A 15,696-nucleotide genomic window follows, 5' to 3' on the forward strand; every position below is an offset into this window, starting at 1 on the left:
GGACAAATTGGAACAAAAAAATGATGCTAGGATTTATTTATAATAAAACTTTTTGGAAAAAGTTACATATCTGAAATGAAAGTTTTAATTAATTTATAAAGATGTACTTGTTATAAAGGTATACTTGAATTCAGTACAACTTAATCAAATTTACATACTACCCATAGTTGCAAAGTGTTTTTTTTTTTTTATGTCTGAATATTTTCTTGCATATTCTGTTACTAAATATGAGCTTAGAATTGAATATGCAGTATATCAGATATTTATTTTCTACTTCTGAACATGCCAATTTTTTTTAATGTTCCTTTATTATCTAATAAGAATTCAGAAGGGGGGTGGATAACATTTATTATGTCTTCCAGTATTTATTTACTTTCATTGATGTCACAATAAAACTTACTCTGAAGGGACTTATTCATTTTTCATTTCTTGTAGATGCTAAATAACCCTGGACCATATCCACTCGTTGCTTTGCCTCCAGGTGGCGGGTATTGGATAGATGGCATTCATCATAACTACCCTACAGATAGCCAAGGAAATCCAATTTTACCACATTATGATTTTATTCCCAAAATTGAAAGAGATGAATCTGCTCAATTATATAGGAAATTTTTCTATGGAAAGGTATGTTACATTTATTTAATATGTTAAATAAATGTAAAGGGGTACAGTTACATTTATTAGAGGTTACATTTATTTAATATGTATATTATTTTCAAAAAATTATTTATAACTTGTGAGAAAAATTAGTTTTTGTTTTTAAAAATCATTTGATCGATTTTTCAAGGAATTATGAATTTAAAAATTTCTTGATGTATATGATATTCTCAGTTTCATTAAAAGTTAAACTTGTGGGCAATAAAAAGATTTTATTTGTTGTAATATTTCATTTTATGTATAATTTATTTATATACTTATGTACTTTTTTCCTGTTGAGTGCTGATATTAAGTGAGATTTACTTTCATACACACAATATTCATAATATGTAACCATCAATAGATGATTTGATATGTGACAATTGTAATTTTTATAATGTTATAAGTACTTCATATTTCTTCTAAGTATTGAAATTTCAGGAAAGTTTTAGGGAACTTTTTGTGACTATTAAATAGCTGGTTTGCTGTATTTTATTTACATCTTCATTATCTTTATTGTTAGACAGAAATCTTGAGTGTAAAGTTCTCCTTTTGTGTCTATAATGAAAAGCTTATAATTTTATTTTAAAAAGAGTTAATGAAAATTTGTTAAATGCATATTTAAATAGGACACTTGTCACAAAAAAGTAGCTATTTTTTCATAAATGTTGCTGTTGTTATGCAGATGTGAAACCATATTAAGAAAAAAAAATATAAAATTAAGATTTTTTTTTTTTAATAAATATAAAGCTAAGAATAACAATCTTACTTAGTTTATAATAGTTGTGTGTGTGTGTGTGTGTGTGTGTGTGTGTGTGTGTGTGTGTGTGTGTGTGTGTGTGTGTGTGTGTGTGTGTGTGTGTGTGTGTGTGTGTGTGTGTGTGTGTGTGTGTGTGTGTGTGTGTGTGTGTGTGTGTGTGTGTGTGTGTGTGTGTGTGTGTGTGTTTGTTTTCTGCTTTTCATTTACTTCTCTAAAGATGTATATATTGGAAAGTTGCCACATTTTTACTGGCATTTTTAAGATAAAACTATATTTAGAATTTCTATTAACAGATTATGAGTAAATAGTTCTCTGTAACATTTTTTTGTTAATATTTTATATAGAATAATGTGTATTTCAAAAATTCTTTTGCATTTTCAAATTTATAATTGCAGTCATATATCTTTTGAATAAAATTGAATATGTGAAATGCTATTTTAGAATTAATAGAAAGTATTGTTCTATTTAGGAACATTTTAATTTTATTGCCCTGGATGATACTTGGGGTCCTCTGGTCATGTCGCTCAAAGTAGATGTTGTTTCTAGTCAAGAACAGCTAAGAGTTCTAATCAGGTATGTATTTTTATCACCTTTGAATATTGAATATTAATTTATGTAATTTGATGCACATGTAAATCATTTATAAATACTTGTAAAAATTTATTATGTGTTATCTGTAATTTTTATATTTTGAAATGCTAATTTTTGTTTATTGATTTTAGAACCAAAGAAGGACTTCTGCAAGATATTTTTCATGTTAATCATGCTTCTACTAGCGCTTTAAATCCTGTACAGATATCAAAAGTAGGCATTATTTGAAGACTTCATCCATGAATTGAAGGAATTTTTTTCAGTTACTTAGATTTCTCAGTAATTCATATTTATTTTATAGATTATGTGTGAAGACATCATCACTGAAAAATTTACTCCTGTTTTGTTTCCTCGAGTAAGTTTTGTTTTATTAATAGAAAAGTAATATTCATATAACTTGTATCTCATTCAAATTGAATAACTATAATTAATTAATCTACAGTTATCTTGATCATGTTTATGCAAAATTTCTTATTTTTATATATATTTTTGTTTACTTTATATAGGCTTCAGAAATGCTACTTGCATATGATGAACATGTCCTAGTCAAAACGTTCAAATTTGGTGTTATTTACCAAAAATTTGGTCAAGTAAGCATATTTAATATCTTTATATCTAATCCAAATAAAATTTGTTCCTTTCCTGTATCTTTAAAAAATATATATATATATATATAATTTTTTATGTAGAAACATTTGCATATTATTTTTAGTTACAAAATTCGCTTACCATATGTTTTATCATCATTGTCAAAATCTGTAATTATCAGAATTTGTAATCCATTGTCAGTTTTTAATTGTGTGATATTAAGTATAGTGAAAAAGTTAAAGAATAAAAAATTTAATGTAAAGTTTATCTTAAATTATTCTCATTCTGTACATATGATTTAATTAATTCTGAATAAATATGGAAGGGTTCAATTGGCAAATATTGCAGGAAAGTTAATTGATATGCTTAATTTTTTCAGTGTAAATTATTTATAAAATGCTCAGCATATTAATAATGGATTAATTCTTGATAACTCAGAAAACCTAGAAATTATACTAAAGATACTCCAAAACTATTACTACTAATATTCAGAAACTATTTATGATGAAGAGTTTTGTAGATGCATTTTTCTTTGTTTTATTCTTTTCTTCATCTTGCTTTTGTCAGTTATTATTTCTAATTAAAATATTTAATAAGTGTCAGTTGTAATCATTTGAAAATGTATTCATAACTGACAAACAGATTATATAATACAAAACTTTTCATATATGTTATATTTTTAACATCAGGTTTTGTACATTCCTGGTTTATAAAATTAAAGAATATTTATTCTCAGTTATTTTTACAGAATAGAATTTTATTGCTATTTACACATGTAAAATATATCTAATGATTATTGTAGACAACAGAAGAAGAACTGTTTGGTAATCGTACTCACAGTCCTGCTATGGAAGAGTTTCTAGATCTTTTAGGAAACCGAATAAAATTAAAAGATTTTAAAGGGTAATCCTGTTTTTCTTTGGTTTTTATTTATTGTAATTTTGGAAGTTAGTATGGAAAGTATTTTTTTTAATAAATATATCTAAATATCAGTTAAATAATTCTGAATGGAACAAAAGATTTAGAAAATAGTTAGTAATAAACAATTATTAGTATAATATTAATAGAATTAAGAAAATAACTTCAAAATGTTTTTTGTTGTTTAATTTGACTTTTTTTTTTCCTCCTGTGTGCATTTATCTTAACATAAATATGAGTTTTATAAAATTATAGTATAGTGCTTTAAACATACATTAAATTATTTAAAAATATTAGAATAGATGACAAGTTTTGATTTTACTCTGATAAAGAATTGATACTCCCAATATTTTAGTTTGTTTTTTTTCTTTTATCAATATGTAATTTTTTTCGTATTATATGCTATGGTTTCCCAATTTGTTACATTTCATAAAATAATCATTACTTCTTTTAGGTTTCGGGGTGGTCTTGATGCTCATTATGGCCAAACAGGAGATGACTCTGTGTATACAACATATAAAGATTGCGAAATAATGTTCCATGTTTCTACATTGCTACCTTATACTGAAGGTGACTCGCAACAAGTGAGTGTCTGAAAATGGCTTCCTTATGACTACTTAACATTTTCTTACTAAACATCATTTTATGGAGTTGTTTATTCTTTTATAGACTTGTGATAGATATAAGGATGTTTGATTTAAAAATTATTTCAAATAAAAATTTATTTTGAATTCTCTAAAAATGCTAGATATTTTTTTTAATTTTATTTATAAAAATTGATATCCTTCACAGAGTGTAAAAAAATAGATTTACTTAAAAAATGCAACAATAGTTTTTGCAAATAATCAAGTATTCAACTTGTAAAAAAAAAAAAAAAAAAAAAAAAAAAAAAAAACTACTTGAAAGAAATTAAGTATTAATTTAATTATTATTATTTTTTTTTAATGTGAAGAAGAATGTTTGAAATGTAATGGATTATGTTACCAATTCTTTTTACTTACACGTTTCTTCCAATCTTTCAGCTACAACGGAAACGTCACATAGGAAATGATATTGTTGCAATAGTTTTTCAAGATTCAAATACTCCTTTCCTCCCTTCCATGATTGCCTCTCATTTTTTGCATTCATACATTGTTGTTCAAGCTGTAGAACCACTTACCCCAAATGTGGCGTGAGTATTTTGTATAATTTTGAAAATGAAGAAATCTCTGTGCTATTTTAAAATATTCATAATATATATAGATAGTGGAAGTTATATGGTGTGGAGAACGCTCAATCAGCAGGCGGCAGTAGAAAATAAAACAACGTTTATTTACACAAAAACACACAGGACAGCACAAAGACGACAACTATATACAGCATAGAAGACGATTATCTTCAGCCGAGACGTGCAGCATACAATCAGACTCTACTGCAGACAGTAGCGCACAGCTTAGTTCAGCACTAGCTTCACTCCGTCGCTGCTCCGCTTATCTATGGAAGGCCAATTCTTTACCGTCGATTCCGACTACTCTGCCCTAGCAGCTGCGGCCGCCTCCTTTTAAAGGTCTCAGGAGGCACGGCTAGTAGCCTCTCAACCAATCAGGAACGTTCGAGGCGTGTCTCGGTTCCTACTGGACGGATCGGGAAAATTCTCGATGATTCTGATATAATCTATTTTGGCACCAAAGTCGCCAAATTCGTCGCCAAGCTTTGGAACCTCCGACGCCACACCGGACTCCGTCCAATGCAGATGACTGTAAAACATTCTTTCTGATGGTGGAACCAACTATGCTGGGAAGCAGCATTACAGATTCGTAATAATATTTATACACATACACTATAATGCTTTGCCAATAAGACAATAGTTAAGACAATAACTGAAGTCATTTTAATTAGATTTGAAATGATGAGATATATTCTGTAATGAGGTCATAAATCCCAGATGAATTTGTTTATCATTCATCTCGCTTAAAGAAAAAAAAAAAAGTGTTAGTGGGATTGTATTTTTCTTTCAATTATAATTTCTTAGTTGTTGAAGATAGAAAATTTATTCAAAGTTGGTCGAAATTATGTCCCCCTTATAAACCTTTGCACTAAAAGTGTTTTTGATACATACCATCCCTTAGAAGTTACGAGTCAACTGTCCTACTTATAGATAAAAATATCACAGTATGTATTTGAATTTTGTTATTCTTATCTCATTGAAGGCATGAAAACCTTCGGCCTGATTTTCAAGACTGGGAGGTTTTCAGGGTTAAAACTTTTCCTTGAAGGTCATTGGTGTATAGAAAGTTTAATGCAAACAAAACTTCATACTTAATGTAAACAAAAAGGACAACCTATCTTTGCCTACTGGTTTGCAAATAGGAAATTTTTATGTATATATTTCTAGTTCAGTTATTCTCAACCACTATGGCGCAGCACTTTTGTGTGGGCCAAATTCTTAAAGTGTGCCGCCAAATTTTAGAAATGTGTATAGTAAAAATTGTAATGCTTTTTTTAAATGGAATTAAAAGACAAAAATGTTTTTAGAACAAAAAACAAATTATGATTTTGTTCATTTGTTGGAAGATGAAATATGGTGTGCAAACTAGCTTACTTATCAGACATTTTTGTTCTTTTTAATAAAATAAATTTAAGTATGCAAGGGATGAAAGAAAATATATTAAACTCGACATATAAACTGTGGGATTTCAAAAACAAATAGCCTTATTGAAGAATAAAGCTCAGGAAGGCAATTAGAAAAAGCTTGAGTCAGTCCCAAAAGATTTTAATAAAATTATTCATTATTTCTCAAATTTAGATATAAAAAAATTTGACTGGGTTCGTTATCCATTTGTGATAACGAATACTTCTATATTTGAATTAACTTTGAATGAAGAGGAAGATCTATTTTCGCTTTCTAATAATCGAGATTTAATTTTAAAATATTCGAAGGAATCAAATAATTTATTTTGGATCAGCATTAGATGCAACTATCCCATGATAGCCAAAAAAAGCTTCAAAAATGTTATTACAATTTTCTACATCTTATTTGTGTGAATTCGGATTTTCAGTATTAACCAACATAAAAATGAAAAAAAGATTGAGTCTGTTAAATGTAGAAGACAATATGAGAGTAGCATTGTCATTTTTACGACCAAATATAAATGAAATTATCAAAAATCATCAAGCTCAAATTTTTCATTAAAAGTGTTCTTATTTATTACCTTGTAATTAATCCCTTAATAAATGTACTGTTGTTTTTGGAGTACATATTATTTTATTTTACATTCAAAATTATTATCATAAACTATTTTACGCAGTGTATTATAGGTAAGTAAATAACTTTTTCTTTGTGTGCCGCCAAATTTTAAAATCGTTAAAAGTGTGCCGCAACAAAAAAAAAAAAAAAAAAAAGTTTGAGAATCACTGTTGTAGTGTGAACAATGAAAATTTATCTCAAAAGTTTTTGGTGCATGATATTGAAATTCTTTTTGGGTAAATAAATGTATGCAGTTATGTTTCATTTTTATCCAGTTATGAATCGTTATTTATTAAATATCAGAGCACAAGCATAAATATGCTAACTTTTACTTTATTTTAACATTATCAGATTCATAAAACAGTCTACATTATAAAAGAACATTTAGATAAAAGCAGACTCTCTTCTATTTTTGAAATGTTTGGTTTTAGGTTTTCAAATTCAATATACAAGTTTGCTTCCATTTTGTTGGAAAATTTAATAATTGACAATGTAAAAGTGTATGAGAAAATATGAATTTAAATATAAAAAATTATTAAATATTTTCAATTTTGTATTACCAAAATTTTTTGAAGAATTCTCAGAGGTTGAAGTCCTGGTAGAAGCTAATTCTAGCATAAGACCGCAGAAAATCTGAGTAACATTTTTCTGTATTGATAAAGATGAATAGATTTGCTGTCTTATGACAATGTTTTCATGGTAACCAGTCCTGGGTTGATATTATAAATTTCAGTTAGTTGCATTTTGAAATTATTTCATATAATGATGTTATTTAATCTCCTATTGTGTAAAGCAAAATTTTGCTATTTTAATTATGCAAAAATAAATTTAACATTCTTATCATTCAAATAAAAATATTACATAAATATTGCTTGTATCCACTAAAGAATAATTCATTTTATTGTTTTAAATGTGTTCCATCTCATTTATACTGATTGATTATTATCCAGATTTTTAAAAAATGATTTTATTCATTTAAGGATAATTAAGTTTAGTTTCAATTTTTTAAAATTACACCAACAAATACATTTAAGATAGCATGCAAATTATTTTTTTCCTTTATTCTACCAGGTACAAAGTATCTGTGACAGCTCGAGACGGAGTTCCAACGTTTGGTCCTAATTTACCCAACCCTACAGTTTTCAGAAAAAATGAAGAATTCAGAGAATTTCTTCTTACAAAATTAATAAATGCTGAGATAGCTTGTTATAAAGCTGAAAAGTTTTCAAAACTGGAAGTAAGTTAATCTGATTAAACTGAACAAAAAATAATTTTTCATATGAATTTTTTTTATGTATTAAAATAAGTTAGGGTGTAATATATTTGATTACTGTTATTTATTTCTAAAATATTTTATTTATTATTCAGTACAGCTTTATTTTGATATCCATTATTTATATGTTTCATGAGATTTCGGTGAAATTTCTTATTTTTGGAATCCCTCTCTTTTAATGCAAAGCTTTGATGTTAGAAATTTTCTGTTTAATTGTACCTAGTGAAATAAATTTTTAACTGTCTCTTCCTATTTATTTATGCTAGTTCACTGTTAAACAAAATATAATGAATCGTATTATGTCCCACAAAAATCTTATAGAGACAAGGAAGAGCATATGGGTACTTGTAAATATTTTAGTATTTGTATATAAATATCATTGTATATAAAGCATTTTGTGTTTATCTGTAACTGAAGTCTTCTTTGCTTTCTTCCTTTTCTCTCTCTCTCTCTCTCTCTCTTTGTCTTAATTTTTTTAATATATATGCACTGTACAAAACTCTCAAAAACTTTACTGATTTTTCAGAACCAAGCAAATTTTAAAATAAAGTTTTTAATTATTATTAATGACATATTGAAGTTGCTATCATTATCTAACATCATTACTAAAACAAAGATTAAATGCAGTACTTACTAAAATCTTTTTAATTCTGTATTTATTTTCTAGAAACGAACAAGGATATCTCTATTACAATCATTATATGATGAACTAAGGATAAAAACACAAGAGTTTTCTGGTGTAGTTGGTGATACTGGTAAAACAGAAATTAATGGAAACAGTAATCGCTTTCTGGACTCTGTTCGTAAAGCTATCACTAGTCGTGTTAGAAGTCATTCTGTTGAAACAAATTTAGCAAATTCTGTGATGACTAAACGTTCCTCTTCAAGCACATCTAACAGCAGTTTATCTTCAATAGTTGCTGGGGAAGTTTCACAAAATGTAAGTATCTAGAAAATTTTTTACTTTTTAAAAATAAAGGATTTTTATAAAAAAGCACTAAATTAAAAAATTATTTCTTTTTTCAGTTCTTAATTCCTTAATTTTTTAGTTACAATTTTAAAAATAATACAAGTTTTTTTAAAATATTTTATACTGAATTTTTATGCAACAGAGTTTAATTTATTTTCATTTAAAATAAACTTGAAGTTTTTAAAATTATATTTTATAATATATTTTCACTTAGAATAATTTTAATTTAAATTAAATGTACAAATAAAACATGTATACATATTCTTGGAAGAGATTAGTGATTTGAATGAAAATTTGATTTCTTCTTTATAAAAGTTAATATCTCGAAAGTTTGGTGAAATTTATGTAATATGCATGAATTTTTATCCTCCAAACTTTGATTATTTTTGGTACAAAATATATATCAACCATCTTGTTTTATATATTATTATTGAGTTACATTTGCATCATTATTAAAAAATGTTGACTGTTATTTTTAACCCATTTTTACAGACAATAATATATTTTAAGAATTTTTATAATCAATTTTCATTTTTAATTCTGAATATAATCCCCTATAAATATTATTTTAAAGTCTATTCCATTTAAATTTAAAAACAAATATGTATTTGATTTTTTTCAACTTTTTCCCTAGTAAAAGTAAAAATCATTTGTTTTGCTGCTTAAATTTTTTTAATTAAATTTTCTGCAAATTGATAATGCAATTAAGTATAATTGACTTGAAGTATTAATAAAATACAATAGTGTCTATTATAAAAGAAAGGGGGGAAATTAATGAAGCAGGAATTGGTATTTATGTATAAATCAAAAATCTTGTTATTGTTAAACTTATTCTTGTGAATGATAATTTGTAAATAATGAAATTTAATAGAAGCTATTTGTTCATCATTTTATTATAGTTCACACTTCATTTAATAAAAGGGGAAAGATTTATTATTTACAGTGATTTATTCTTTAAAATGCTCAAACTTGATTTTCTGGTGGTATTTTCTGGTGTTGATTTTCTGGTAGCCATACTTGATTTTATCAAATAATTTTTTTGTTAAAATTCAATTATTCCTGAGAGGGCTTTCAATTTAGTTTAGATTTTCAAATAATTTATTTATAGGTTCCCAAGGTACCAAAAGAAACACTTCTAAAAATTTCATCTCCCAGTTCTGTTAGAAGGTGAATATCATTTTATTGCCGTTTTTATTTGATTCTCTTCTTATTTGCATATATATATATATAATATAAACTCATTTATTTTTTTTTAAATATTATTTTGGATTATTATTATTTTAACATAATATAATTTCTCAGAATAGATTTATTAATATAAAAAAAGGTTTGTGACTGATTATTTAAAAAGGTTTATAGTCATATAATCAAAGGATTTTTTTTTAAAATTTATATAAAAAAGGATTAATACATAAAGGGATTTATAGTCAGTAATCCATGTACATATTCACCTACAAGCAAAACAATAAAAAGAAACTGTTGGCATTATATTATGAAGATTTTTATTTTAATTGTTTCACAAGGGGTTCACTTCATTTAAAAAGTAAAATTAAGTAACAACTGCATTAACTTTGTAAATGAGGTTCTCAGTACTGGGTGGTAGTGAAAAATGAATTAATATATAAAAGATTCTTTTTTTTTTTTGCCAATAATTGTTTGAAAATTCTTAATATTGTATTTATAAAAATAATAAAATAATGGATTAATTGATTTTTTTCCATGTTTCAGCAGGGAATTTCGAAATAGAAGTTTGGATTCTCTAAACTCCGGTGGAACACCTCAGTGGGCAAGAACTAACAGTAGTCCTGGGACTCCCATATCCAGTCCTGATACACCTCCACCACCACATTTTAAACCAAGACCTTCTGAATCAGACTCCTCAAGTGTCAATAGTTTAGAGTTAGAACAGATGCATAATGGAAGCACAGACTTAACTAATGATTCTACATTCTGCTGTGGTACAGTTAGTGAAACTAACTCTACAAATTGTTCACAATGCACAGAAAATGAAGGTTAGGAAGCATATTGTATGCATGAATGTTTTATGTTAGCTTTATGTTTGCATGAAATTTTATCATTAATATACTTTATGATTTGGCATGTATAACTTTTTTGAAATAATATGTACTGTTATTGTTTCATTTGTTGCACTGTGTTAATCAAGAAATCTCCTCTTAACAATGAATAACTTTAATTTAGCTTGTAGTGAAATATCTAGATAAAAATTGTCAAATTGATTAAAGGAGAAGAGGGAATAACTTAATAACATTTTTACATCATTATGAAATAGAGGTGGCTTGTGTTTAGAATATTTTATGAGGTCATTTGAAAGGATAAATTGCTCATTTTGCACTAAGTTAATTATAATTTTTGTCTTCTGGTAATTATAATATTATTGTATTAGTTTAAATGTGTGGGAAAGGATGGTCTTTTTTAACCAATGAACCATGTAGTTTACTCTATCTAATTTGTGTCATCTCTTTTGGGAAAATCTGGTTGTATTTTTAACAAAGGCTTGGAGCACTCAAGATATTTATAATTTCCACGTTTTTTTATAACATCTGGGAATGATATCTGAATCATCTGAAGTTTATATTATTACTTGGAAAGTGTGATGTTTCATATATAACTCTATATTTATATTCTTAAATGCTGTTTATTTTTTTAGTTAATTTTTATCTTCAGTTATGAAATAAAAGATATACCCAAAACTACAATGCAGAGTATATGCATAAATTTAAAAAAAAAAAAATGTATTTCATGTGAATTTAAAATTAAACATGATCTATTGTAGACAGGAACACATATAAACATGATCTATCAGTGAAGTATGGTTTTGATTATCAAAAAGCTATTTTACAAACCCAAGAAGGAAAATAAATTAAGAGAAAACTTTGTCGCTAAGTGTTATATGTTCATTGAAAGTGCATAAAACATGTATGAAATATTGAAATTAGAATTTTAATATCAATATGATACTTAATTTTAATGCATTACATTTTTGAAATAATTATTTCATTGTTTATTAATTACATATGCATTTTAACTTATTTGAATATTTATATATTTATTATCCTATAAATATATGTTTTGTAATTTGAATTAAAATTAGTTAATCAGACAAAATTGATTGAATAGTTTTGTTGCAGATTGTTTTGTGGTTATAAAAGTATATTCATATATTGCTCCAATGTTTGCTACCATCTGTAATTCGTTAGTATTAAATAAGGTTGCAGAATTGAGATTTTAATTTGTTTAGAGTTTGTATTGAATTTAGGTTTTAAATTTTTAATTTTTTCCATACTGTTCTGTTAATTTATCTGAGAATTAACATATTAATTTTTGAAATGAATTGAGTAATTTAAAATACATATTTTTAATATTTTTACTCTTTTATTTTACTTTTAGCTCTTATTAAGCAGTTTGAAATTCTGAAGCAAGAAGTCAATAAACTAAAAAGTGACAAATTAGAATTAATAAAACAAAATATGGTAAGTAATTACTTTAAAGCTAAAATGCTTCGTTTGTAATAATTTCGTAATAAATAAATAAATAAGGATGAAATAATCACCTATTGCTATTTATCCATTGTCTAAAGGACTCTAACCAGCAGATATTTTCTAGAATATCTTTTGACTCTTAATGGTGCTGAATACGTAATGGGATGTACAAAATAGATTACAATTTTAATACATGATTTAAAAGTTCATTAATATTAATGATTTCATTATGTCATTAATAATAATAGAAGTGTAGATACTTTATAGCTGTATTTTTCTTTATAAATAATTCCTTGCTTAAATTTAGCCAAAATAATTGCTCTTTTAATTTAGCCAAAATAATTGCGCAAAGTGAATTGATGTGCAAATTTTTTGTTACAAATAAATAAACTTGTTTTTCATATTATTTCTTATTGTTTTAGATTTCATTCTCCCATTTTTCCTTTGTTTTGTGATTTTATATACAATTGTGAGAAATGTAAATTAATATTTTAAATATTTTTTTAGGCTTCCCAGCGGGAAATTAAAAAATTAAAAGAGAAAGAAGTCAAATTAACAACTGACTTGTCTTTAGCAAAACGTGAAATGACTTACCTTCATGTTCAACTGGCTGAATTAAGCACTACAGATAGATACACAACCATATAGTGTACCATATTACCATTCTTTTCAAAGTATTTTTGTGATATTGATATTTTAAATATGCTATTGAATCTATATCTGTGTATGCAGCATTTCCGGTGACACCACAACACAGATGTTACATTTAACAATACATTTTGATTGATAAGGTTTAAAAAAAACTGATTTATATACAGATACTTTCTAGAAAGTTTGACATTTACAAAAATATGACTCTTATGAATGTTCTACCTGTTATTGTTAGAAAGGTCAAACAATTGTTATTGTTGCTCTGAATTTAAGTTTAAAGCTTATCTTGAAAACTTCACTATTTTTTTATTTTGACATTAGATATTTGAAAGTATTATTTTTAACTGCAGAATCTGTATTTGAGTTTTAAAATTATTGCCATTATTTTCTCTTTCTTAAGGAGTGGTATATAGAAGTTTCAAAAGAATTTTTGTAAAATCCCGTTACAAAGAATGAAATACCTTTGATTGAAATTTATAGTATTACAAACTAATAACTATAAGGTATTTGTGTTATTTTTTATTTAATTTTCAAATAACATTTGTCAGTTTTCCAGCATTTTTGCATGTTTTGATACGAAATTTTTAGCCATAAAGAACAACTAAAAAACAGGAATTTTCTAATTGTAATATTTCATAAATGTTCACAGACTTGTTGATCATAAAAATGCTTTATGAATACATTTAAAATTAATTACACAATTCTTTAATTAAAATGAATTATCGCCTAATCTAAAATAATTGAATATTTTTGCCATAGGATGCAATTATACAACCTAGATACAATGGTTTTTATGCACTTTTTTTTCCCTTCCAAATTCTCATAAGCTATTAGATAAGTTTTATGTGCTAAAGTGCACAAAGGATGACTTTATCTAATTTTCCTCTATCAAGACTTGTTTTGCATTCATTAACTATAAACAACAACTACAACATTATTTTTATTCAAAAATGTGCAAATTGATTTTAAATTATTCTTTTCTTACAAAGATTTTAAAAAAATATTATTAATTTCATAAATTATTTCCTATTTAAAAAGTTTGAAGAAATAATATAGCTCTTCTAATTAATAATCATCAGTCATTTTTAAAATGCACAAATAATTGAAACTTTTCAACATCTTTTAAAATTTCTGCTTCTAAATAAATCAACTTATAATATTGCAATTTTCTTTATTTTTCCTGTTCTCTTTATAAGTATATATATAATATATTCCTCTTTCTGTATTTTAAAAACCTACAGTAAAGAACAAAATTTTCAATCACTGAATTTTCTTTCCATTGTAAATTATTCTCATCCTTTGTTATCGGGTCATTAAAGCAATGTCAATTTATAAAGGTTGAAATGAAAAAACTTAGTAATGAAATAAATGAAAGAAAAATACAATTTATAGATCAGTTTTTTTACATGGTATATATGTAATAATAATGTTTATATTAAGTTTATTATTATTTTGTTCATAAAAGCACTGTAAAATCGATGCATTTTTTTTTTTAATTACTAAGTTGTATTAGCTTTGATCTTCAAATTTTTATCTACTGTCTGTGATGCTTTACAATTTTTGTTTATTAAAAGTTTCTCTGATAAAATATTGACTTGTAAATATAATTTTGATTGTATTTTAAAATGTATTATTTAATGTTACTTTTCGCATGTTTACTAGCTTGTTATTTCTCTGTGTTGTGACTTTTCTATTTTGTAATTAATTATGGCAATGTGTTATTTTATAAAAAGAGTATTTCTAAAGACTTTGCAAATAGTTTTAGTTCTTTTTCTGTAAAATTGGATTTACTAAACATGGTTAAGTTGAATATTATAAAAAGTGCAAAAGATTTTTTTCATGTCAAGGGAAAAAAAAAATCATAAATTTTTGTACTGTATTGTAAATTGCAGCAGTTTTTCAGGCTCATAAAATTAAGATGCTTGTGAAAGTTTATATTGGAATAGCAAAAAATCTTTAGTTAATTCTTTAGAAAAGATCATGTTAAAAATGATTTTTTTTTAAAGAAAAGGGAGATAAGAAATGTGTACCTTTTCTCTTTAAAGACTACTTTTTAATAAATGATGGAAACATTTATGTTTATTTCATATCGCAGATAATTTGATTAAAAAAAATTTAGTGAAATATCAGGCATAAAAAGTTTCCAACATTTTTGATAGCTTGAATAAATTCTAAAGGAATAAAGAGAGAGTATTACAATGGAAAACATTTTCATAAAATAAAAGGGATATTAAAATTAAATTTGATGTTAATTCATAATCTAAATTTTTTAGATTAAAATATTCTAAGAACTAAATAAATAAATTAAAAAAGTTATACATTTCATTCATCATCTGTATTTTAGGAGTATTTAAATGCACAGTTAAAAAAAAAAGATTGCATCTTTTTTTTTTTTTTTTTTTTTTTGAAAAAAATCATCTGAATTCTGTTAATGCTCAAATACTTTTATAGATTACCAAAAATTGGTTTTATCCTTGAGATTCCAAAAGTATATATACTTGTATTCAGCAATAATATTTTTTTATACTTGTGTTTTGTTTGTATTTATATTTATTTGTGTATTTAACTCTAAGAAACAAGTTA

The 15,696-nt window shown here is 25.4% G+C and overlaps 1 protein-coding gene across 7 annotated transcripts in view; it reads left to right on the forward strand.

Annotated features, from left to right (window-relative positions):
- LOC129983881 (rap1 GTPase-activating protein 1-like) overlaps positions 1-15,489 on the forward strand; it is a 70,708-nt gene extending 55,219 nt beyond the window's left edge. For 6 of the 7 annotated variants that reach the window (XM_056093565.1, XM_056093561.1, XM_056093564.1 and 3 more), the window contains 14 exons: positions 436-624; positions 1,866-1,969; positions 2,119-2,200; positions 2,289-2,342; positions 2,494-2,577; positions 3,378-3,478; positions 3,948-4,077; positions 4,516-4,664; positions 7,791-7,956; positions 8,660-8,932; positions 10,071-10,129; positions 10,691-10,974; positions 12,371-12,453; positions 12,970-15,489. In XM_056093565.1, coding sequence (XP_055949540.1) covers positions 436-624; positions 1,866-1,969; positions 2,119-2,200; positions 2,289-2,342; positions 2,494-2,577; positions 3,378-3,478; positions 3,948-4,077; positions 4,516-4,664; positions 7,791-7,956; positions 8,660-8,932; positions 10,071-10,129; positions 10,691-10,974; positions 12,371-12,453; positions 12,970-13,110 — 1,899 coding nt within the window. In that variant the 3' untranslated portion in view covers positions 13,111-15,489. The remainder of the gene's footprint in view (positions 1-435; positions 625-1,865; positions 1,970-2,118; positions 2,201-2,288; positions 2,343-2,493; positions 2,578-3,377; positions 3,479-3,947; positions 4,078-4,515; positions 4,665-7,790; positions 7,957-8,659; positions 8,933-10,070; positions 10,130-10,690; positions 10,975-12,370; positions 12,454-12,969) is intronic. The other variant, XM_056093562.1, reaches the window with a different exon arrangement.
- Positions 15,490-15,696: the final 207 nt, after the last annotated feature.

Source organism: Argiope bruennichi, chromosome 9 (assembly GCF_947563725.1).
Source record: "Argiope bruennichi chromosome 9, qqArgBrue1.1, whole genome shotgun sequence".
Taxonomy (NCBI): Eukaryota; Metazoa; Arthropoda; class Arachnida; order Araneae; family Araneidae; genus Argiope; species Argiope bruennichi.